Source organism: Hetaerina americana, unplaced genomic scaffold (genome assembly GCF_022747635.1).
Source record: "Hetaerina americana unplaced genomic scaffold, ioHetAmer1.1.p SCAF_4, whole genome shotgun sequence".
Classification (NCBI taxonomy): Eukaryota; Metazoa; Arthropoda; class Insecta; order Odonata; family Calopterygidae; genus Hetaerina; species Hetaerina americana.
This window is the reverse complement of record NW_027286985.1, coordinates 5,114,702-5,141,635: the sequence shown is the minus strand read 5'-3', so window position 1 is coordinate 5,141,635 and position 26,934 is coordinate 5,114,702. Positions and strand designations below refer to the sequence as shown.

Here is a 26,934-nt window from a genome sequence, read left to right as displayed (position 1 = left end):
CTATGTACACACCTACCTCCCGACCGTTCCGTAAATTTTGAACCCAAGCGGGAAAACTAGGAATTATTGACCTGAACGCTGTGAGAAGGCTCATTAACCACTTCTTATGGATTAGAAATTTATTACACAGCAGGATAAGAAACTTGATAAACTCTGGTTTGATTTCTATATTTTAGTTTTGTTTACATTTTAAATAGACAACGATGGAATCTCTAGTTTTGAATTCGACGCGTGGTGGCAGTTGTGTAGCCTGTACGGAATCGTGGCGGACTGAGGTGCATCAATTTGCTTCTTGGTTATTTGCATACGGTAATTGGAATTTTTGAAGTCATGAAGATAGTGTAGTGCTTCATAAATATATTGGTGTTGTTTTATCCATGAATTTTAAGGTAATTGAATACATAGATATGGATATGTTTTGTGTTAACGTGTGAGGTCATATCACAACAGTGTCATGGAAGCCATAACATTCGTTTCAAAATTGGTGACAGTTAGGTAGAACAGTGATTGCGGAAATCATGTAGTGAGTGAATATATGCTTCGAAAGACCTCAGAATGTTTTTTATGGTGGAAATTAGTTCAATAGCTTGATATTAAGAACAAATGAAGGCATGGTATCACCCTCTAAGAAAGGAAAGCTGAAGTCGAAAGTGCGAGACAGTGTAGCTGGGCAAAGCAGACCTAGTACAACAGGTGAGCTATCAAATCTTTCAATTTCCTAGCAATACTATTTAAAACTCGATTAAGAATAATAAACTGTGCATCTAAACAGAAAGCGCAAAGTCCTCTAAACAGTAGAGTGAAATGTATTTGTGGTAAGAGGATATGGTCCATTTATCTAAAATTACCGTGTTATTACCTTTTAGGTCATTGCCTGCTTAGAAGAGGATCTAAGCCTTTAGTTGGAAAGAAATTCTATTTGGATGTTAAGAACCATGTATTATCCTCGAGGTTGGAAGCAAATTTAAAATCACTTGGAGCGGTTAGTCAATGTAACAAATAGTATTAATTTTTATTGACACTATTATATTTTGTATGCTAAAATGTAAGATTTTTAAGATATTCATGCTAGGTGGTGTAAGAATTCATGATAAAAGACAGGCAGTGCATTACAGTGTTGGGGTTAATGTCTTCTATGCCTAATTGAAATTAGTAACATTTTGTGTATTTGCCGCTTTCATTATTAGTAAGTTTTGTATAACTACAGTTCCTGTTCGGATTACTGCTCGGACAGTGCAAGTTCCAATTGCAGTTAGCGTTACGTCGCCATTTGTTAAGCGACGTCCGACAACACTGCCCTCTTTTGTTTGGCCAGATAACCCTCTAATAGAATGAGCCATTTTGTGACAGAATTAAATTTATTGTCTTTGTTGGTCTGTGTACAAACAGACCGTCACAACCAACTGTGGGGCTTTCATTATTTACTAATAGCAAATTGTATGCTAATTAGAATGTGGTTATTTGCCGTATATTATTTCTTCCGAGAAAGACTGAGGTAAACAAAATAGAGTAAAGTGTATTGAATTTATATTTTCAAAACATTGTATCGAAATATGTTCAAGTGATTACTATAGTCGTGTAAACTTAATTCAATGTAATCGTAATTAATATGAGCAACAATTAGCTATGTGCCGTGACCGAGATTAGCCGTTAACAGTGTGTCATTTCACATATTGGGTGGAGCTTGAAAATATTTTGCATGCAATGGAGCTACATTTAATAGGATTAATTGGTTCATCATGAATATTTAAACTTAGTTGCAATAACTAATTTAGTATTCCGAATATTTCTAGGAAATTGAGGTTTTTCTCGTGAAGGAGGTTGATATTGTCGCAAGCGATCGACCGGAGTGGACCAAAGAAGGAAAGGCTGCGGGTTGTAGTGGGGCTGGTGGCAGTGGGATTAATGGACCTAATAGTGGATGTGGTAGCCTTACTCCGAGATTCTCTTCACTGTCTACCCCAGCTGGAGGAACAGGATCAGAGTCTCCGGCAACCGTCGATTCCCCAAGAGAGGCTCTGGGGAAGAGGCGCGTGGTAAATGCTCTTTAACATTTAACATTGTTCTTTAAAAAAATTTATATGTATTGAATTGTGTCGGGCAAAAACAATTTATACTATCAAGGGTATATTTCATGTTGACATCAATTATGGGCAATGAATTAGGGTTGTGTATGTGCACTTGTGAGTCTCTGGTCGAAGTCTCTTTGGTAAACTTTGTGAGAGGTAGATGTGTGTGATGGCTGGTCATGGGAAATTAGAGCAATAATTATAATTTTAATGTATACTGATATATACATAATCTTGTGACAAGCCAGTCCAATGCTTGTTTCCACTAGATCTTTGGAGTAGAACAAGATTGAACACTTATTATATCTATCTGGAACCAATATTAATTCTAAGTTAAGGTAATATTGCCATGGTAAAACTTTGCATAAGATTTTAATCTCCATTACAGAGTATCGAAGGTACCCTGTGAGCAAAAGTATTAAAATGCATTGCCCTATGTACATTTAAGTCAAGGAATAGTAATACTGATCCTGCTTATAATGTTGTTGTGGATTCTTATGATGTGAGTTACTAACAATAGAAGCCAGTCGACATTCTGCTTGACAATGTAATGGCTTGTATATTCTTAAATTTTGAACTATGTTCTTAATTTAAAATATGAAATTCGGTGGAATCCACTTTCTGGAAAACTTGTTTATTCGGTTTATCAAACTATTAAGTAATGACGTGAAGTGTTTCCCAATTATTTTTTTGTGCATTTAAAATCTTGAAACAGTTATTTGTATATATAAGAATTTACTTGCCTTAACATGAGACTGGGCAATATAAAAGTGGGCAACCAAATTATATCTTTTTGTTAGATACGTTGATTGTGCTGTATATGTGTTTCAAATTTTGTGCATTCAGCGTTTACTTTTGTAACTTTAAATATTATAAAGATGGGTTGTAAAGTGTTGTCATAGTGTGAAGCTTCTTATACGATCACTGAAATCAATGGCTTAAAGTATAATACTCATGTTAGTTATGTCACTCAGTGACTACATCTATATTTCATGAAATGTCATTGTCACTGTTTATATAGAAAGATATTCTTTTGTAGAAAACCAGAGCTGAGGCAATGCTTGTCAGTGCCAGACAACAGAAACAACAAACCACAATAGACCCTTTGGAAAACGCCCGATCTTGGAGGATTCCCATCTGGCCTGTTGAAAACGTACGTTTGTGCATCGACAAAATAATTTTGTATCCTTCTTGTTTTTAACAAATGGTATCACCTTAATTATTCTTTTAGGTGTTCAAGTGGATTAAAAAGATTCAAGGGAGTTTACTTCTCAAACGTCCAGAAAATAAAGCGAGACCAGGGCGACCTTCAAACAAATTCAAGGAATTGAGAACTCCTTTTGTTAAGTTTGAAACACTTGATATGTAAGTGAATTTAGAGTACTTGTGCAGTATGAGTTATGTTAAAAAAATCCAAATGCTCACTTCATCTTTTCCTCAAACAGAAAGAGTTGTCCGGTTTATAAAGAGCTTCCAGAGTGGCCTGAAATTAACCTAGACTGCCCTCCCGGGGGTTGCCCTTTCAGTGTCTCCAAGACTTCAGTTGGCAAGAAACTTCCTGTACCTCAAGAAAAAGAAGCAGAGGATAAGAAAAATGAGTCCTCCAGCAGTTCTGGGTCACTTAACAAAAAGGCACCAAAAAGGTATTGAATTTGTAGTATCACCTTCTTGGTTTTGCTTGCTTTTACTTAGTTGTGAAAAGAACTTTTCTTATTTATATTTACACTCAAATGAGGCCAGTAATTATACATCAGTAATGTAATCTGCCAATTGTGTGCCATTGGAGTTGGTTAATTTAAATTGCCGATGTATGCAATGTTTGTATGTTACTCTAGCCTTGCATTTCCTTCCGCCTTGCTGCTCATTTTGTCAATTCCAAATTATTCTCATTTATGTCACAATTTTTGTGACAATTGTCAGACCTGCCAATGTAATTACAAGGCTTAATTATATATCTAATGTTGGATGCCCTTTATATCTTTGGAATAAGTTTAATCTAATGCTGGGTCTTGGTATATCTAAAGATTCCTCCCCCCCTGGAGTCTGTAGTCTACATTGATTGAGGTTTGCCCAGATTATAATTGCATACTGCACTCTTTGCTATTACATACAGCATCATAATTAATCGAAACCATGATCTGTTCATACTATGTTCTTATCACAATATCCAAAATAATATGCACATTATCAGCAATGGTAATTCTCCTCAGCTGGCCCACATTTCTTGCATCATTTCTCTCTTTGCTTAAAAGCAGTATGGTTGCCAAGGTCCATCCCCTCGCTGTGGGTTATCTTGCCAGAGGTTACCCCGGTGGTGATGGAGGAAATAAATATATTTTGTTTACCTATGTGTAGCAGGAAATAGTAAAGGAAAGTGGTAATACCATATTTGTTTGAAGGAACTTATGTTTCTATTAATTCAGTTAAAAAAATAAGTATTACAAGATTATGCATTCTCTTATAAGTAATGAAGGTTATAATTGTTGTTATTCAAATTTAAAAGAAGTTGCTAATAATTTTGTTTGCAATTATTGTATACATTTTTATTTCCAATTCCCATTTCAAATTTGCTCAGTTAATTAAATGTATATGTACTAGTAATTAAATGATAGAATGTGATGTGCAACTGTTTAAATTATAAGGTGAAAATAGATGTACCCTACCCTTAAACTTCTAACTCAGCTTAAAAGGAACACGTACAATGCACGTGCATGCAATAGGTGTTTGTATGTAATGTGTTGAATATAACCACCTATTGTAAGTACTAGCAAAACTGCTTTTGAAAGAGCAGAGTGCTCAAGACAATTGTTTGAGTCAGAGAACCATTCATAATGTAGCATTGGTTATGCAGATGTGGAATTAAAATGATATAGAAAGAGGATTACACAATAGAATGACGTTTGTTATTTAACTCAGGCCTTAAACTAAGGAGTCCCATAAGATACGGATTTGATTTAAAATCAAGGTGGGATGGGAAACTAAGGAGCATTGATTGTGTACATCTTAGGGGTATGAGTTCCGCTGCTTTTAATTTGCTTCCAAAAAATTTTCTCTCTCCAGTAGTCATAAGGGCTGGTATTCACATTGTGCGATGTAGGTTGGTCTCACAGCAATTTTGAAATGGACCAACAGGTATTGCTGACTTCCACAAGTGTTGAATATTACTGGGAGAGTTTGGAAATTCAAATGTTTTTTAAATGTACCCATTTGCTGATAATCAATTGTATTTCTCTTTTTGTTCTTGTAAAAATGTGATGCAAAGTATTGCATGTTGGCTTCCCCTGCATAGAATGGAATGCTTAGGCATATAATCTTAAAAAATTACCCTTTTCCAAAATATGTGCTGATTTTTTGGGGAGTTGGCTTCTTTTTGGGCATATTTAGTATAAGTCTGGATAACCACCGTAACTGGGAAATTTTGAAGATAATTTCTTTGCCCACCTTGAATTATGAACAGGTTTGTTAATATTGTATTGTACCTGTACTCATTAACATATCAAACATGGCTACCTGATTTTACCTTTTATAAATTCAAAGAAAGCAGGACACCACAACTGGATTTTGTTTCTTATAATTGTGAGGTCAATTCATGTATCCTGTACACACGACAATTAGGCAGTTGCATTTGCAGGAACTTGAAATAACTAAAATTAATCTTTAGTGTAGATTAAATAATTTAAACTGTGGTGCAGCTAATTCTTTTACCTGTGGCTTGCAAAGTGATGATGAATAACCTGCGGAAGAATGCGTAGATTTGAAACACTCGGGTGGAACAAGGTGGAAAGAGTTGGAAATGGAAAGTGTGTAGCCCTGCTGATGAGCCCAATGCCATTATTAATAAATTCCGTAATTTGGCGTGTTAGGGTGCATGTGTAAATGCATGCTTGTGCTGCTTATGTTGTCAATTTCTTCTGTCATTTCTATTTAATACTAGGGCGGTACGTGAACTGTGTATCTTTTAGGATGACCCGAAAAGGAAGGCCAGTGAGGCCTCCGAAGGAGGGATTGAGGGCAGCTGGTGCACCTGGGTATTGTGAGATTTGCCGAGGAGACTACTCTGACTTGGGGAAACACCTAAAGACTGAATCCCATGCCAAATTTGCTGGAAATGAGAAGAATTTTGTTTCACTGGATAAGCTTATTAGCAAAGGACCCAATGTAGATGGTTTTCTCAAAATGAATGGTGTGAAAAATTGCAGGTTAGTTTTCTTGGTTATTAACAATAATTTTGCCTTAATTATTTTTGTTTCAAAGATGGTTTATTATTGTCGAAATGGCCATCATAATAACTGTTGATGAAACTGCATTCAGGCCACTTATATAATGCATCATGGAGGAAAAACTGAAATGAACCCTATTTAAGGCTATATACACATTGTTAGAGTGTTTTAAATAGTATTTTTCATGAAATTTTGGTAATTGTATATAAATGCTGACTGGAAGCCCAAGAATTGATTCCACAACTGATTCATCTCTGAACTGTTATGCTCTATGTACATGAAGCCTTCTTATGAATCTAGTTTGTCTTTGTGTAGACATGTAATATGCCCAAAATATTTTGATCAGGTAATTGAGAGCAGATGAGATGTGCTAAATAGAGATATTTACATACTGTGACTTTTTCTAGCCTATTGAGTCACTAGGCACTTTTTCAATATTGCAATTAAGAAGGAATAAGTACTTTAAATAAGTTCAGGGCTTATAATAATTTCCAAGACTAATAAAAGGAAACCAGACAATCTTATTTTACCATAACATTGAAAAGGGAGTTAATATTATGGATAGCAAATGTTAGAAATTTTCACTTGTTCTCCACCACTTTATGTGTTGGTTGGCCTGTTCATGCCATGTTCAATATATTGGTTCTGACATATCCAAATGCTCTGGTGGTCCATTTTTATTTGGATGAGAAATTGTTTTGTTATTCATGATACATTCATCTTATGTTGTGTCAAAATACTGCAGTCCAGAAGTGGATTATCAGTATTTCCATTTACTCTTGAAACTGGGGAGTTTGAACCCCACCCTATGCATGCACGTACTTTTATGTCATGCTTGATTCTTTTATATTGCAATTCTGGCGTGACTGGATCTCGGTTGTTGATTTGCCGTAAAATTTCCGAATAAAGTATGTACGTATTCTTTGTTGGTTTTATTTTTTCTATGATCCTGTCTTACACTAATTTGTTTTTGTTATCCGTGATAGCTGTCATAGTTTTTCATGATTTTCCCCTCCCACATCACTTACTTCTCATCGTTTACCTCACTCTTGACTGTTGCTATTTTAGATGCAAACCTATATAATTTTTAACCTGTTATAATAATAATAAAAATTATAGATTTAATTGGCCATCCTTACAGTCAATTCTATTTCACACCTTAAAGAAAGGTGTCAGTGGCATAGCAAGCCATTGGGCATTGTTTCTGAAACTCTACTTCACTAAAGTATGCAGATTTCATTGTTTGATTCAGCTTTGTATTTGATATTCATTCAAGCTTGTTTTGTTCTCTTGTAGTAAGTATATTCGATAATATTATGGTTATTATCTTTCTGCAGTGAACTTTTTGGAACAAGGAGGTCTACCCGGAGTGGGGTCAACATCCATCGTGCATGGTCAATTGATAATGCCCTTTCTATCTGGAAGCCGGATGACAAGGATGATATGCAAAACTCCAATGAAAACAAAGAAGAATGTGAGAAGGATGATGTTCCAAGAAGAATGTTGGTTCCCAATGGCCACCACAATAACATCCAGAAAAATCTTGACAATCATTTTATGCAAACTACAAAAAGGTCTCGTCTCAGACTATCTGTGGATGAAAGGATGACAAAGTATGGAAAAAAGGACCAAAATGCTGAGGTAATGATATTTCTAAGAATTTTTGTAACTATACATTATCTATTGTACAAGGGTCATTTAATTTTCATTATTCCTATCTTGTAATTTATTTCATTAACTATGAATAATTCTTCCTAAAATATTTTCTGCACGAAGTTGATTTTTGTAACAAAAATAGGACGAAGATCTTGGATATGAAGATTTATGTAAAATAACGTGTTTGGAAGAGAAACATTTTTAACTGTTAAGCAGTCGAAAACATACTTGTATGTTTGCATAGGCATCTGTCTTAGAAACCATAAATGTTTGAACATATCTCACTTTAAAGGTTCACAGTCCATCTTATCTATGTGGCCCCAACTTTCTTTATACAAAGAGAGGGTTAACTCCCTCCTCCCCATAACTGTTTCCTTCCTCAATCATTCGGGCTTGCATTTCACCATTATCAGATATGACCACTCTTCCCAACTGTTTGCTACTTTCAATAAATTAACATAGCTGAGAATCGAAGGATTTGTATTCAGTTTGGTGTGAAATTCATTATCACAGGGAAAATAAATTACGTTTGCTCTTAGGTAAATTTTTAAAGAATTTTAAAATTATTTTTTTGAAATTAACCTCCCGTCATTGAAGTGCTCCACAGGGACTACTTCTTGGGATGTGAGGAAAGAGACGGTTATTTACCTCCTCTGCCTTCTCCGGCAGAAGAGAGGGAAATGGTGTGTCAATTTTCATATTCATGGAGGTGTCGAACAGGCTCACACAATTGAGGAGTTATAGTGTATTTTCATCTTTCATAAATGAAATATATTTAAGGATTGTAATGAAATACATACTATTAGGAGCAGAATCCTGCCAATTTAGGGTAGGTTTCATTGGCCCTGGCAATATATGAGCAGTTCTTTTAATGTCTGACGATCAATGCACAAAAAACCTTCAGTCACTTTTATTTTTATTTATATATATATATATATATATATATATATATATATATATATATATATATATATATATATATATATATATATATATATATATATATATATATATATATATATATATATATATCTCGCTTAAATCCTTATCATCATCAAGTTTCTTGAAATGGGCTTAAAATGAAACCTATTAATGCAAAGACAAGATTTTTACATTTCTCTTTGCAAATACATTTATTTAATGACTTTCAACTTAGAAAATATTTTCGTAATTGTCATATTTTAAGTGTAAAATTACATTACTGTCTACGTTTGGTAATGTAATTATAGTAAAAATTGACATGGACCATTTTTATTCGAAGGTAAATAAATGTAGACCTAGCCTGATATTTTCGTCCATACTGCCATTTAGTGTCAAAAGTAGGTAACTATTAAATGCCAACAGTTGGATTCTTGCAATGAATAAAGTTTGAAGGCATTGGCATTAAAATAAATCATTTAGTTTGTCTTGTTGTCTACAACTATATTATGTGAAAAGGTTAATCTAAACTTAAATATGGAAGGATATTTTTCTCTGGGAAATGAAGTAAACCTCCTCAGCCACTTTCAGTAGCAAATTCTCGAATGAGTATTTTATCAGGAAGAATTTTGTGGAACATTCCTATTTCATCTTTTTGTGTGTTAAATGCATAGATATCCTCTTCAGATCCCTGCTCATACCTCAGAAGCCTATCAATGCATGAGTATGGCCTTCCTTATCTAAATTAGTTGGCCATGAGAACATTTGAGGTTCAACTTTTTCTTTTACTAATATATGTGGCCTCTACATTAATTATAGGCTGGGAATGTTAAACTGTAGATTAAGATATTGAGAAACAGCTCACATTAAGAACTTTATTCAGCTGGTCATCTGTGCTAACAAAATCATTCAAGAAGGGTTGATGATGTGACATCAAAAGATTGTAATTCTAATCCATCTGTGGGCAATGATGGAGCCAAACACGTACTAGAAAATAAGACTGACTGCCTCACATTTACAATAATTATTATGTAGAAACACTCTTTTAATCTTACTATATATTTCAAATAATGAATTTCAACATGGTCAGAAGTCTATACAATATCATGCATCGATTCACTCTGCAGTACTCCATGTACAAATGAGTGGTATAACAGAAACAGAGAAAATCCCTTGCAATTCCACTTTTCAGATTCTTTAATGCTGACTAGTTTCGTGTACTACCCCATTTTCAAGTTCACACTCATTTTCCAATGAGTGGAACTTCATAGCATCAGTGGAACTTTCTGTGGGTGCCGCATTTGTCCTAAAATTGAAAACCAAACAAATAACAACAAACTGAAACTTTAAAAGTACCATGTCTGCAAGAGCGATGGCTGCATGTCTCTTTCAAGGATTTTTGTCACCTTCTTGGAGAAGCATAAGCTTTTTATCAGTTTAAATTTGCCTTTCAACAATATTTTTCTCGGCAGTTGGTAATCCAGAACTTGTCTGTCTTCTAACACAAAACACTTAACTTATTCTCTGTTAAGATCTTGGCTTCATTTTCAAAACAGAAGCATATGTAATTTGAGGTATTGTTAAAAAAAATAAGATAGTATATTTGTATGTTGATATCTTGCAGTGAAACAGTAAAACGTTTGTTCTTTTCTAGAGTTCCCCAATGGTTTGTAAACTATCAGTAGATAATTTATATTGTCAGTTGTCAAGAACAGTGAATGGTAAAGAATGGAACAAGACTTAATGATTAAACAATAGGAATTTCAAATTGTATCTAGTCTGGCTGCACCCTGTACATTTGGTAGATGGCCTGGACACTGATATATACAGCAGAATTTTCCTGTTCTGAGACCTCATTTTAGCATCCAGAGCAGGAAGGTCATTCATTTTTTGGAAGAATGCTGTGTACCTAGTGGGCAACACTTTAACATATTTAACCTAGGATGCACTTATGACTCCTTGTTGAATCAACCACTTGTGGCTGACTCTTCTCACTTTCATCTGCAATTGTGAAGAAGAAGACAGTAAGTCTTGGTTGCTCACCACCTCTCCATGACATTGTTCCACTCTGAAGCATGTTGGTTTTGTTGGTAGAACATTCTATTACAACCCGGTCTCATTTGCAATGAAAACACATTGTGTTATAACCTTCAAGAAGTTTATTCAATTCTGATACCTTCCACCAAGTTGCAAGTCTCGGCGTCAACACTTCGACATTAACCGCACACAGCCTTGTATGCAAGAATGTGCCTATTTTTAAACCTATCCAACCAACCATTGGGCATTTTGAAATCTTTGATTTCCAATTTTGTGGGAATGTGCAATATGTTTTCTCTTATGATGATGTCACTCATGGGGTTAATTGATGATCTATCATGTTAACACCCCTCTTTTAGTAATTCTTCATGCTAGGAATCCTAAGAATTTTTCTTTTTACATAAGTTCCCACCCTGTTTTGCATGTTTTAGAATCGAATCGAGGTTTTTCACTATTTTATTCCGTGAAGTGGCTTGCAATCATAGATGTTTCACCAGATCGATAAAGATTCCATCATGAGAATGAACTTGTTCCAAAATTATTTTGCCCTCAATTGAAAATGTTTTTTTTTGCCTCATCTCTCCATTTTCATGCTGGATGAAATTTACTCTCCAGATTATCTAAGGAAAAAAAATGCATGAGAATCTGAGCCATCTCACCGTTCGAATATTGCAAACAGTTTTCTGACTTCAAAATTGTTTGAACAAAATAAAATTATCTTTGTTTCAGAGTAGTTGTGATGGGATAAAACAAGTAAAAACACTTTTTAAAAATTCAGGAAGCCATCACTGCTATATCCTATTGCGTCGAGGCTGTACAAATGGTTTCGGTAGACTGACCAGTTCTTCTGTTTTTCATGCTTATCATGTTTTAGTAAACGAAATTGTCATTTATCATATTTTCAACTTAGATGCGATATAAATAGTCTCCCTCAGGTGTTATTAAAATGATTAAATAATGTATCTAACTGCCAGTTATAAAATGGTTATATCTCATAGTCAAAGTTTTTTATAAAGACTTATGTTCATGAGTAATCATTTTAGGAATGAGAAATTTTTTTAAATCAGCGTAAATGCTGCAAATATTGGAAAACTGAAAATGAAATCGTGTAAATACGGTCTTCCACATACATTGAAAACATAGGAAATTGTATGGGATGTGATAAAAATTTGTAAATTGTGGGAAAACATTAATTCTGATAACATAAATACAAGATTACATTGTATTTCGTCCCCATGCATCAAATTTTGATAAATATTAATTATGTATGTTTTTCCCTCCCTAAAAACATCAGAAACTTAAATTTGGAGTTTCATTTGCTACAAAATGATTCACATTTTCCAAGTATTTTATTTTTTCTCTTTGCATGCTAAATGAAGGAAGTGGAAAATGAACGCTTAGTTAACCTTATGTGCATCATTCACTGTTCACATTTTCCATGCATAAAAATTTATTTGTTGATGCTTGCTTTCTGCTATTTTAATGTGTATATTTAAAACCAAAAGTTCTCTGGGTAATATCCATATATTATTGAACCTGGGAAGCTCTGTCATATTTATGCTTCCCTCTTTATTAATTCCCCATTTATGAAGATTACATAATTTAATATTTACATTATTAATGTTTCTGCTGATTACATAACTAGTGAAAACAATTCTTATCATTAGTGGTAATCTACCATTTAAGGTTGGGTGTGGATGGACGCTGATGATACAACAATATAACAGTATAGCCATGCACTACCTTGCCTCTCCTTGCAAATTGCAACCTCACATCTGAAACTACAATAAGCGATTCCTCAATACTTACTTTCCTGCCTCATTTGGATTTATCCCAACAACCTCCTCTCCTCCCCCACCATGTCCAGCACTTCCTTGTTTGTTTCCCTTTCTGTCCCTTTCAGCTTTTCCATCTTTCCACCCATATTTCTAAAGCTCAATCATCGAGAGATGTGGCTGAAGCATCACATTGGGTTCAGAATGAAGAGTTGTTTTGGGAATTGTTCAAACCCTATGAACACTTCCTCGGGGTTTTGGTCCGAGGAGAAATGTCAGAGCGTGTGGAGACTATGCTGGTCATCATCATTTTGCATTGTCATCAACCATTGGAAGTTATAGACTCCTTGTGGAGCATCTCTTGCTCAGTCTCCTACGTATTGACATGCATAAGGCCAAAATTATAAATTACTCCCCAAGGAATATTTTTGAGTTTGGTGCTTCAAGCCACGTATGAATTTTCTGCAGCACGGTCATGCCAAGATCTTCACTTTGCTTTTCCTTTACTGTTTTTATTACTAGTATACCATTACATAGATTGTTAATGGATTTAAGTATTCTAGGTACAGAACTAGATAAAGTTCTTGTCATCTCTTCCCTCCTCACCAAAGCTTCTCTGCCTAATGCATTTCTTCTTCTTATGTCCCTGCTACTTTGACCATTTTGGTCCAAAACACTTCCGAGGTAATGAAAGGAAACACTACGCTTTAACAGAAAACAAACAATAACTTTGTATGTGAAAAAGCAGTGTCTTTTTTTCATCATGAAGGATTATCACTCAGTCAAACCAGAAATTGTGTTATTTACTTTTGAGAGGTAAACAGTTCCATTTGCTCAAAACTATGAACTCCTATTTTAATATTTAATACAGCTTGTAATATCAGGGTTGATTTTGCTGAACTTATCCATTACAGAAAGAGAAAATGCTGCTCTGTTAATTCCAATTTGTTTTAATCGTACGCTCAGGTTTCTGTACAAAGTATCATCATCAGGTACTTATTGGAACTTCACCTTCCGTTTACTATTTACCTTTTGGTCGTGGGGTATAAGTACGGGAGCAAAAAGAGTCATTTTGGGATCAGACATTTGGAAGAGTGTCAGAGGGAAAAGGTTTTACGCATCTCATAAAATTAGAAAACATATTACATTGTCCTCTTGAGAGTTTACTTTACATTATTCTCTTGAGTGTTTACAACGAGTTTCTGGGTTATCAAATTAAAATATTGTGGCATAAACAAAGCCAAAATTTTTTTCTTTCCTTTTTCTCAAAAACCAAATAAACATTGTTTTTAATAAATGAAAAAGAAACACTTTGTTCCAATCCACCACTTTATTACAGGTACGACTAGTTTCGACGCTACGGCATCATCCTCAGGTACCTAGCGTCGTAGCGTCGAAACTAGTCGTACCTGTAATAAAGTGGTGGATTGGAACAAAGTGTTTCTTTTTCATTTACTAAAATGAACTTCCACAAAGTTGAGGCTGAAACTATTGAACTAGCTTTGCGAATATATTCTATTGTTTCAGGCTTCACTTCGTGGAAGTAATTGATATCCATTATTGAAATAGAAAGAAAGACTCGTACTTTTCCACAGATTTTATTATACGGCACGACGCGTTTCACCGACTTGCGGCATCATCAGGTACAAATTTGCAAAACAGACAGAGCAAGCATATATACCCTCAGGACAGAGTGGGGGCGGGGAGGGTTGGAAGGATTTGAGGGGGGTGGGGGCTCGCAGGTGCGTTGATGGATTGTTTTGACCATTTCCAGGCTAATTTCTCGGAGAGGAGTGGGGAGGGGTATGGGAATAATTGCTTGTACCTGATGATGCCGCAAGTCGGTGAAACGCGTCGTGCCGTATAATAAAATCTGTGGAAAAGTACGAGTCTTTCTTTCTATTTAAATAATGGCTATTGAACTAACATTGTTTTTCTTTAAATGGATCATCATTGTGTAACTATCGCACTAACTTTCCAATATGTTCAGCAACCTTGCTGACCTGCAACCTGTTGGCTGACTGGCAAACTGAAGCTCAATTATCCTCTAACCTATCTGATTTTATGAATTCTACGCTGACTTTCCTTTCCTCCCCCAGTTCTTCCCGTACATCTTTAACCTTTTATCCTCATAAATGTTGAAGTGTGCACGTGATAGTGGACTTCCTACCCCACTTACCCTTCTTCCTAACGCTGCCCTTCCTGACTCCCTCTGCCCCTCACACCAATGTACGTGGTCTGTGCAATATATGTGCGAACTGGTGCAATTTGGCGGCGGCGATTATAGCCCCGCCCACTAGCGGTGCTAGTTGCCTGAGACCCAATGTCTGTGCTTGGCAGATCCTCGAGCTGTGCGTATGGTGCCAGTTATGTTAGTTTATGTTGTCCTTGTTGTTACTGTTTCTCGAAAATGGAAATTAACGATTTCACGGAGGAACGAATCAACATGAATCGCTGTAAAAGTTATCAAGAAATTACTGAAATGTTGACGGCTGTTTACAATGATAATGCTCTGAAGAAAACATCTGTTTTCAAGTGGATTAAGGATTTTAAAGATGGCCGACAAGACGCCACGCGTTATGCAAGGTTGGAACGACCTTCAACCACCTCCTGTGTTGACGACAACATTGATCGTCGAAAAACTGTCCGATTGATAGCTGATAAACTGAATTTAGGAACATCAACAGTGCTCACTATTTGAAATGAACATGATGAATGAATCCTTCACCATGACCATGTACCTGCACATTCGGCATTGATTGAAAAGCAAGAAACGATGAGGAAACTTAAAAGCTCAACTGCCGAGGACTTCCAAGAGTGCTTTAAACAGTGGGAAAGAAGGTAGAATAAGTGCATAGCAACGAATTGAGAGTACTTAGATGAAAGGGACAAAATAGATTTAACTAAATTTTGCCAAATATTCTTTATGGCCTCAGTTCATATATTTATTGGACAGACTTCGTAGTTTAATGCAGGGTGCTGATAAGTCTATCTCTTCAGTCTATACCTATTTCTTTTTATACATTTATTAATTCTACCCCATATCATATCAAATGCCTCTTTGAAATCTATGTAACAAACAAATACATCCTGATTGAATTCAATGTGCCCCCTCCTAGTGACCCTAATACTTCTATATCATCATGCATCTCTCCCCTTCCTGAGCCCAAACTGATCATCCCCTAAGTAATCATTTTCCCTGCTCTCCATCCTCTAATTGGTAATTCTAAGAATCACTTTGGATGCGTGGAAAATTAAACTTATTGTTCTGTAGCCGAATACATGTTGCCTTTCCATTTTTAGGAATAGGAACCAACAATAGTCTGATGAAATCTTCTTGTCAAATTCTTGCATAAATGCTATGAATTGCGCCATAAAAATTCTTCCTTCCAAGTTTTCCTTGAACCTTTTGCACTTGGATGTCGAGTGTGACTCGACACGGTTAGCAACGGCAGCAGCTCGCATGTCGAGCCACACTCGACACGTAGTTTCACCTCGAGGGGAATTGGGAATTTAGTCTATTTTTCCAATAACTTTTCTTGTAATCATCTGCATGAAAGGACAAGTAAAGTAAAGCTCAATTAATAGCATGGCTTGTTTTATAAATGAATAGTATCGACCCATTATGTCGTCTTCGACATAAATGCCGTCTCCAAAGGATGTCACCTCCTACGCAGATGTTTGTTGTTATCTATTTACTGTGCTGTAAAATCTTTTTCATTTACATTGTTTGCCCTTCATTACTTGGAAGTCAGCTAAATGTAAAGCAATGTCTTTGAGAGATTATCAGTGTCTGAAAAAAGATCGCCGGAATGTAAAGTTACCTCAGTCAGCTGTTCCTTAGCTCATTGCTTTCTAGTTTGGACTCTTTCATTTCCTTTTCTTCCTAGTGTCTGCTATCTCATCAAACATTCTGCCTGCTCTTTTCCTATCTGTTGCATAGTCAGGAATCTTGAGTAGGAGGGTCCAAGATATGATCTATTATATTCATAGTAAAACACGAACCTTAGCCCTTTTCCTAGAGTCATGCTTTCTTGAGGTTGTATCATCGTTTGAGGAGTGTCCAAGACAATAGTCATTGATTCATAGTAACTTGAAACCTAGCACTTTTTCTTTGTCGTGCTTTTTTGAGGTTGCATCATCCTCCTGTGGTAAAGAACCTTCCTTATCTTAGTCTCAGAGGTTTGCTTACGTTTCTAGAAGCATAATGTGATGATGTTTTCCCTGATGACAGAGGGTTCTCTTACATCAGATGCTTTCCCTTTAGTTGGACGAATGGTTTGCCAGCTAGTAGTTGCTCATTCTGAATGATTTTCACTTCCTCGCGAAGAATAAGTATTCCAAAGAATTTGAAAGCAGCAACGAAGAATTTTACATCGAAACTGACAAATTTATCGACAAATATAATAGTGACAAATGTGAGTTGTCTGAGAATGCATTCAGAGATGATGAACCAGTCGCTGGTCCAAGTGGAACTATGGAAAGGAAAACGTCCAAAGATCAAGGTGAATGTACTGACAGTGGCAGTGATGTTGAATTCATACCGACAAAATGAAGATGCACAATTGTTAATTCAAGTGATAGTGATGGAATTATAGGTGATAACATTGTGCATTCGGGCATAAGGCCCAGTGAAAGTAGTGTTTATAGTGGAAAACCAGAAAAAGAAAAGTGGAATGCTGTATCTGTGAATGACCATGAGCCTAGTAGAATTCCCTTCTCCACTGGTCAGTAATGTGTTGGACCTCAAGTTCCTTCTGGATGTGCCACACCAATTTTTTCAGAGTTTTTCAGAGTTTTTTCAGTTGTTTTATACAGACACATTGATACAAAATATGACGGAAGAAACGAGTATGCTTGGCATAAAATTAGCCAGAAATAACTATTGCGGCGATCCACTTGGAATAATTGGAAAGATGTGACGATTGTAGAAATGAAGGCTTTTCTTGGGGTAATACTTAAAATGGGTCTATTGGAGTCTCATATGCCATTTTTTCGAGCTGTTTTCAAAAGAGAAAGGTTCTTGCAAATATTTTGGATGTTACACTTGAAAAATGATCAAAAGTCAAGCAAAGATTTGAGAACAAGAACTGAGAAGGTAAACTGCTTCTTGTCATACCTTGAAATGAAATTTAGGGAGAGATTTTGCCCTGGAAGGGAGATTTCTGTTGATGAGGCTGTTATTGGTTTCAAGGGAAAGATACACTTCATCACATATAATCCTAAGAAGCCAACAAAATGGGGTATTCGTCTATATGTCCTCTCAGATTCCAAATGTGGTTCCGTACATTCATTTGTCCCTTATTATGGTGGAATGACAATTGAAACATTGGTGAGACCTGATCTCCCTTTTACTAGCAGAATAGTTTTAGAACTGCATGAAAGATTGAAGAACTCAGTATCTGGTTCTCAAGGCTATCATTTCTTCACTGTCAGGCATTACAATAGTGTCACTCTTGCAAGGGAATTGCTAAAGGAAAAAAATACACTTGACCGGGGCAATAATGCCCAATAGGAAAGATAATCCACCTGTGATCAAACATCCAAAGCTAAAGAAAGGAGAGATAGTGGCTCACAGGGATGAAAATGTAATGCTCTTTGCATGGGAAGAGAAGAGGATAGTCACAATGCTCAGTATGTGGGACACTGCAGAGACTGAGTCCATACAAAGGAGAGTTTGTGGTGGTGGGAATGAAATAGTTTTCAAACCCTAGGTTGTGACAAACTATACCAAGTTAATGGGGGGAGTTGATATAGCGGATCATTACACAAGCACGTACTGTTTCATGAGGAAAAGTCTAAAATGGTGGCGTAAATTGTTTTTCTGGGGGCTTGAGGTCAGTGTTGTAAATTCATTTATATTGTATAAAGAATGCCAACTAAGAAAAAATAAAAACCAATCTCGCATGTGAAATTTGTTAGGAAACTAGTACACGATCTCATTGGAGAATTCCGAGATGGTACACAAACTTCCAGGGTTAGATTACCATCTACAAACATAGAGCAACGCTTAGAAGGAAAACTCCAAAAAAACACACCTCACCCTAACAATAAAGATTGTGCAGTTTGCTCTAACCGAAAAATCAAAGGTGGAAGAAGAGAGACGATATATATCTGTGAGGCATGTGAATGTGAACCAGGTCTTCATGTTGGTGAATGCTTCCAAAAATATCATTCCATGAAAAATTATAGAGTTAAAATTATGGTTTATCAATGAAGTTATCAATAATTATGTCAAAAAATCCAAATAAATAAGTTTGTATGAAAAGAAACTCCAGTTTTCCATTCTAGTGCCACGCTTAGTAAATTTTGGGTATTTAAAAAATTGAATCCCGAGTAGACTATGGCAATCGAGAAAAAAAGCACCCGAGTGCAAAGGGTTAACACATAAGTAGTTCAATAGGAATGTTGTCCAGCCTTATTGATTTCAATTCCCTCATTGCCCTTTCAATTTCGCCATGGTGTAAGTTTGGACATAAACTGTTCTCATCTGTCATTTTCTTTTTCTGTCCAAGCTTGCTGGTCAAATGTCTTTCCCATGCAGTTCCTGTATATATTCCTTCCTTCTCTCTTGAATCTTACCTAGTTGAATCGACAATTTTCCATTCTTGCCTTTTGTCGGGTATCAAACATGACTTTCATGGTTTGAATGGTTTTTCCCTTCTTTAGTCCAGGGATAGAGCATTGGACTGCTGACCGGAAGGCCCGGGTTTGATTCCCCGGGCAAGCCTCTGTGCACCCTCGGCTCCACCCAAGCCAAATGATTTTTTGGATGCTAGGTCTTCCTGGGAAACCATAACCAGCACAGAGAAAGGAACTGCCCCCCCCCCCCCACCTACCCTGATGTGTGAATTTCACACGCCGTATAGGGATTAGTACTGGGTGAACTCTATCATCACCTACCAAACCGACCTTCGGGTTGATTACTGTGTTCATGGTTTTCTTTACTCCTTGACAGTGTTTTCACTTTCCTTTTCAGCACATCGATTTCACCCTTACTTTGCAAAGGTGAAATCCACATCCTTGAACTGCATCTTCCACCATGCTTCATTCACTCCATTTGTTTCCTGCCTCAGTATATTGTTCAACTCTTTATACCTCCTTCCTAACTGTGTTTACATTCTTCAGTTTTCTTCTCTCATCTGTCTTTCGAATCATCTTGACTGTAATCCATTGTTTTCTTATAGTTTTGTTGGCAGCTTTCATTATCCCTTTTTTTATATGTTCTCATTTTTGTTCTTTTGTCCCCAGCTCCCTTTCCTCGCACATGATTTATTTCTACAGCCTGTGATACTCTATGTCATTCCAGTTAATGCTTCAACATTTCTTCACCTTTTTTGTCTTTTCTATTTCAACCTCTTGAATTAGACATTAAAACTTCATTTTTGCTAAATTATCATCTGAATCTACATATGCTCCCGAGAAACAGTGAATCAATCATGCTGTTCCCAAATTTGTGCCTGACCATAGTATACTCGTGTATATTTCTGAATCCCTGGGCATTTTGTGTGCATACCTGTGCCTCCTATGTTTAAACCAAGAGCTCATTATGATTAAGTGTGATACAATATGAGTGTATTGGTTAAATCATATTTTAAGTGTAAGTGATGGTTAATTTAAATACTGGTAGTTTTCATATATGTCCAAAAGTTCAAATAATAAACAGGTTTGTTATCATGTATCTAATGTGGTGATTTAACTAAGACCTCTCCTCTTTAAATGCTGCTTGTTGTAAATTTATTTTTCTCTCCGAATTTCTACCCATAAATTATATATTTCACAATTGCTTCTACTTTAAACTCTTTCATATAGGATTGATGATTGATTAACTAATTAAAGGTAAGAAGTCATATATTGGCCAGTTGGGTAGCATTGACGAAAATATAGGTGCATCATGAGTAATAAAATATGAGGATGTTGCTATTTATTGTGATACATTCGTTATCAAATTGTCCATCTGCCTTAGGAATTGATTTATATGTTCCTGATTAGACTGAAGTGGCATTTTACATCTTAAGTTTTATTGCAAATGGAAAAACAAAAAAATTACTTTCCTTGCAGCTGTAATCCATCACATCTTATATAAGGGGTCATCCCTTATATGTTGAATATTTACTTCACATGGCAATTTCTATTGGAATAAAAAATTGAATATTTCTGTTTGCGCCCCTAAGCTAACATTTGTGCTATGAAAGTTGGGGCAGGCAGCTGGGAGTCTATTTTCATGTATTAAGTTGACACATCTCACTCAGATTTTCAGCTCATGGAACAGAGTTAAGAAACTAAAAAAACCTGGAGGTTTTCTCTAAACATTTTTGTGGGCTCCATGATACTTTTTCTCATTTGGATTTCAACAGTGTGGCCGCTTATGGGGTAAAAGAAGAGAGATTGTAATTATCTATGTAATATCCACAAACAATATCACTATGAGGTTGTTTTTCAGTGACAGAAACAGTCTCTGGCATGTTAAACAATGAGCATGAAATGGAATAAAACCCATGATACTTGGGTCCACATTTTATCACAATTTTTTTTTCAGCGGTTGCTTGTAATTATTATGTCATGAATTATCAGTATCCGTGGCAATTTATGTAGTAATTACCGTTGTGGAATGGCATCATCACATCTCCTTTCATTTATCAGTTCCACATTGGAATGTATTTCACATTTAGTCATAGATCTTAATCTTGTCTGTACAGAAATGAGATGCTGTGAATGAAAATGTGTCATGAACTGTTTATTCTGAAATACGAGCCTCTTTTCTGGGAGAGTTTTATTGGAGTCATCTTCATACTCATGTCTTCTAGTAGACTCCAGAATACTAGACTTCTCTGAGATGAACCTATTAATTATTTTAGACCACCACTCATTTTCATTTGATTTTCCAAACGTTTATTTGGAAATATTTACAAATGTATTGAATTTGAATGAGCTGGCATAATTCTTTTACAATACAATAAGGTCTTTCCCTTGGCAAACTTGTTACTTAAAAATTATTTCAAGTAATGGGTTCATATTTCTATCAGTTAGAATTTTTCATAGAGCTGAAGATTTGTATTTGACTTGCTGAATGTATTCAGCACATCTGACAACCCTCCTGAAAAACTTCTGGGAGGAATTAGTTTACATAAAGCATGCATACTTTGAAATGAAGCCGTATATAATAGGCCCTTTTCATGAAACATCGGTAAACGCCACCTGTGTTAAACTTAGCATAGAATTCATGTTTTAATGAGAATAGTCCCTTACTTATTTCAATTGATACATGTGTAACCATTGTTATAATTGAGTAGTTTACTTTCAAAACCTGGTACGTTCAGTTTTCTAGAAAGAGTTGTTTGGTTTCACACAGTCCACATTGAACATTTCTGTTAAAATTTGTTCTCAAAAAGCATTATCCTGAAAAATTATGAAAGGAAGTGTGGAATTCAATGTGAGTTTTTCATACATCCTGAAAGTCAGCCTTTTGAATGTGTACACTTTTTTCACCTTAGAATTTTCTATTATATGAATTTTGGTGTGCATTTTTATCTTGGCTCAACTTATGGAAAACTTTAAAACTTTCTATGTTGTAAAGTTTCTCAAAACTCCTGTTTTTCCTCCAATGTTTGAGGTTTTCATTTCCGTTTAAGTAAATCCCTGATAATATCCTTGGGGAAAGGTTCAATCCTGCCATCTTCAGGATAAAATGTATTAAATTTGGGAATTGAAGTAGTGAGGTGGCTAGTTTTCTCCATGTTGTATCTAGCCTAAATTGTGAAACAAATACTGTATTCGTATGTAAATGGCATAAATTAACTTGCATGTAATTAATAATTTGTCTCCTTTATTTACGTTCCATCCTGTACACATTCCCACAGAATATCTATTGCAATAGCAATCCTAGTGGTCCAAATATTCTGTTTCCAGTAGTTATGAAAGCACTTCTTTCTTGGGAATTGGCAGTGATCATGTTATCGTTGCTGCCCATGCTACATTTTAGAATTAATTTTTTTTAAATTCATTGATTATATTATTTGGAAATAATGTATGTGTAAACTTATTATTTATCCATGTGCCATGTTAATACTGGTCTTATTTGGTACTTCATCAGATTCTGAGGAACTCTTCTTCCTTCGTTTTATCCTAAGACAGTAAGAACAACATACCAGAACACTTGACTGTGTCTGCCCTGTGGTGAATGAAATTAATGTTGGGAATCATTGCCTTTCTTTGTTTCAGTCAGTGAATGGCTTTTATTTTTTCAAAGGCAGAAGTTAATGAATATCTGGGGAGCTATGTCATTCTAATTTTAATTGCATTATGTGGAAAGTAATCTCAGTATATTTATTTCTGAGAGGGCAATGGTGATTTGCATTGAGAGTCATACTGAAACTGAATTTTCATGTGCTAAATGGAGAAAAATTATCAGAAGTACATGGAGTGTCTAGTGAGGAATTCAAATTTGCCCATTAAACCTGGCCAATGTGGTCTTCCCTTTTTTTGTAAGTGAAATATGTTTGTAATTGCCAAAGTGATCAACCTGTTTTAATTTTGACAGTTTTGAACTGACAATGTATGAGCAGTTGCTGGAAATATTTTAACAACAACCCAAGGCAACATTTTTCAAATTCAATTTGGAATGCAGAAGAGGATAATATAGTTGTTGTCAGAAGAATCCCAATTTATGTCAGAAAACTGTTTCAAAAGAGAATTGTTGTAAGCCTTTCAGTCTATACCTATCATGCCCATAAAAGATGAATGGAATTTGTTATTATTTAGAAACGGTTTAGGTAGGTTTTAAAATTTTTTAGAAACCACACCACCCATTTTTGACTTGGATAACTCACAAAATAATGCCAAGTGTTACATTTACCTGAGGTGAGAGAATTTATGCTTTGTCAATCAGTTTTAGATTGATTTTTTAGTGTCACCTCATCCGTGAGTGTCTAGAGGCTGTTGACTGGGCTATATGCTTTTTTTTACACTAATATGCTTCAATAGACAGAGGACTAGTTTGCCTGAATAACCTCTTCTAACTTTGAATTTTTTACGAGTGTATGTTGAAATTAATTCACCATATCAATATGAAATTGGTATTATAAGTAACATCTCATTTTATTGATTTGACTCATTATGTAATTATGTTATGCTTTTCTGTTTCATTTTAGGTTGTCTGTAATGGTTTCCCTGAGAGTCTGCCACTTTCTCCAGTATTAAAACCGAGTTTAAAGACCGAACCAGATTCGAGTGTCAGGAAAACCCCACCAAACTCGAAAGATTCCCCTTCTTGTCAACAAAGCAAGGACACTGGTCATCATCTAAGATCCCGTCTTGTCCCAACTTCTGAAGACAATGCTAATTCTCTTGAACTTCAGTCTCGCAACCGACGGTGCCGGAGTCAAGCAGAAGAGAATGCAGACTTGGCTGACTTACCATTAAGTCTTGTCCATAAGGATACTGTTGAAAATATGAGAAGTAGTGGGAAACTGTGCGTAGATAGTGGTTGCCAGTTGGCATCTTCACCTCTTGTGGGGAACAGTAAAGTTGGTGTAGTGGTTAGGCGTAAGCGTCTCTCAGTGGAAGAGAGACTTTTGGAGGACAATAAAGGTCAGTATGGCAAGGAGCTTATTCCTGCTAAACTTCGTTCAAGTGGTTATTATACTATTAAGAAAGAGACTCAAGAAAATGAAAGTGCATCAGCGTCATCTCTAACTTTACCAGGTGTTGTGGATGCCTCTGAATCCAAGGATGCCCCTGGTTGGAATGGAACAGTGCCTGAAACTGAAAACATTGTAGTTAAACCAAGAAGAACAAAGAGGACAGAGCTTAGTCTGTTAAGTGTAGAAGCGGAGAGTTTTATGTTTGGTGAAATAGCGTCAAAAGATGCAGAAAATTGTGTGCCTGGTGAGGTGGTAAAGTCTGAACGTATGGGACTAATAACGGAATTGAGGGATAACAGACTTGTAAATAGGATATCAAAGGGAGAGGCATTAAATCAAAATTTTAAGACTGGCACTGCCAAAGAAAGGAAAGAACCAGATTCACTGATAGACCTAGGTTTTAAGTGTGATGTGGCACATTGTGATGAAAGTTCTTTGGCTAGTGATGGTACTGATGGAGAGAAAATTGATGGTGATTGTATGCACAGGAGAAAAAGACGAACTCACGCAGAGGTGTTTATTCATGACAATCTTGACTATTATAAATTTGAAATTTCAGATCAGCGTTTGCGGTTTGGAGAAAGTATAGATGAAAAGGAGGGTGATATTGAGCAAGGTGTAGCCGATCTTCCCGTTGTTGAGGGTAATAGCATGGAAGTGGGCAATTTACCTATTGTACAGGGTGATAATTGTGGTGGTCATTCAGTGCATGAATCAGAGGAAATTAATAAGTCTTTAGTTGATCCTGAATATAATAATGTCAAGTTCTCATTTGAAAGTATTCCCTTTAGTGAGCCATGGTATCAGACATACCAGCGGCAGGATGAAGGGGAGGAAATTCATTTTACATCATTTAGTGAATCTTCTGCTTTTAGACCTTTTTTACTGCCTTATGAGTCTCATGTTGATACATTTAGCAAATTTGGATTCAAAAGATCTGGCTATCAGAGAAAAAGATTTCCTGGTGGAAAAAATGCCAGGAAGTCACCCCGGTGCCATGCTTCTACGTTAGCAATCATGTCGAGTTTGATGGCCAAAAGACGAAAGGAGAGTAAAGTGCAGAAAGCCCCAACCACTGAAAAATCTCCTGTCGTTCGTATTCCTGCACCACCTAGTTCAAATTCAGATTTCAAGTCAGAATCCGATAAGGAGCTGCGGGACATTGCCAAAAGCATTGATGTGATGCTTAATGTGAATAGCAAGGAAGATGAACAAGTGGAGGATTCAAACCCTGTGAAAGCACAGCCTGAAAAGGCCGTGCAAGTTCAGTTTGAGGATGTAGAAATAGAGTTGAAGCATTTAATATGTGAGGATGAGGTGATGAATTATGCCGTGAATGATTCAGTACCTGATGTAGTCTCTCTCCTTGATAGTTTTCCAGACTGTGAATGTGTTGACATTTCTGAAGAAGAAAGGGATGCTATTAATGAGGCGTATGAAAGAGGTATACAAGAAATGAATGAGAAAAGTGCATTAGCTGTGGTCACTAAAGTTAAAGGTTCCCCGGGGAGGCCTCGTAAGCAACGCATAGTTGAGGAGGTAGAAGATGTTATGGACAATTTGGACTGTGACTCAGCATCTGAGTCCGTGTCAACGTGTGGGACTGTATCTGAGGTAGGCAGTCATAGTTGTAAGATATCGAGGAAGAAAAAGAGGAGGAATCGAACAGGGTGGCCACGGCAACTCCCCAAAAGAAGGAAAGTAGAATTTGCTCTGGGAGGTGAGCTTTCAGATCCCCCAATTGTTCCTGTTAAAATACCAGGACGACGAGGAAGACCACGAAAATATCCACCCAAAGAGGATTCAGCTTCTTCCACCAAACCTGTAATAACTACTGTAATTACTACTGCAATTGTTAATAATGAAAAGGATAAGTGCATTAAAAAATCCACAAGGCAATCAAATAAGGATTTGGTGTTACCATGTACCTCCAGCTGTGAAAAATTAAGTGAAGGACTTACTGTAACAAACAATTGTAAGACATCAGTGGTTGAAAACCTTATTAGGCCGAACAGTTCCCCTAACTATTCCTTGAAAAGTGAGAGTGTTAATAATGACAGACTAACTATGTCGAGCCCTGAAGGTGGAGTGAAAAAATTTTCTCCTTTAGGAAGGCGTTCTAAAATTATCAATCCAAATAGAAGAGAATCTCCCCGTAAGGTTAAACCTCAACCTGGAACAAAATGGGATGTCTGGTCAATTCGTAAGAGAAGATGATAATTTTGTTGTTTCATTCATGTGGGTTCCTTTATTTTATTGAAACCATTGACAATATTTAAATAATTCCAAAGTAAGGGTGCCTGTACATATATTTTAAAGTGTATTCAAAGTTCGTCCATGTTCATTTATTTACTATTTGTGTTTGTATTTAAATTTTCATCCTTTTATCAATTGTAAGGATATTCCTTCTAAATGTTAACTGGCTTGTGTTCCTGATCAGATTTGTTATATTTTTACACTGTATAATATTACATGAGTCTGACTTTTGTACAAAGTTAATTTCCAAATACTGCCACAGGAATACAAGTGTACCATCCAGTATACTAGACACATTTCTATGTATCTAGTTTGCAACTAGCCTTAAATTAAAAAATAATAAATGAAATATTTGTACTTT

General features: G+C 36.0%; 1 protein-coding gene across 4 annotated transcripts; it reads left to right on the top strand.

Annotated features, from left to right (window-relative positions):
- Window positions 1-284: 284 nt before the first annotated feature.
- Window positions 285-26,934, top strand: LOC139692250 (uncharacterized). Of its 4 annotated transcripts, none has more exons than XM_071590324.1 (9): window positions 285-693; window positions 867-982; window positions 1,794-2,036; window positions 3,109-3,222; window positions 3,301-3,434; window positions 3,596-3,712; window positions 6,032-6,268; window positions 7,627-7,930; window positions 23,826-26,934. In XM_071590324.1, the coding sequence occupies exons 1-9, from the start codon at window positions 612-614 to the stop codon at window positions 26,532-26,534; spliced, it is 4,056 nt and encodes a 1,351-aa protein (XP_071446425.1). In that variant the 5' UTR covers window positions 285-611; the 3' UTR covers window positions 26,535-26,934. The 4 variants fall into 4 exon arrangements, with proteins under 4 accessions (XP_071446425.1, XP_071446423.1, XP_071446427.1 ...); XM_071590322.1 differs by having other exon boundaries at window positions 3,515-3,712; XM_071590326.1 differs by lacking the exons at window positions 285-693; window positions 867-982; window positions 1,794-2,036; window positions 3,109-3,222 and having other exon boundaries at window positions 3,367-3,434; window positions 6,004-6,268.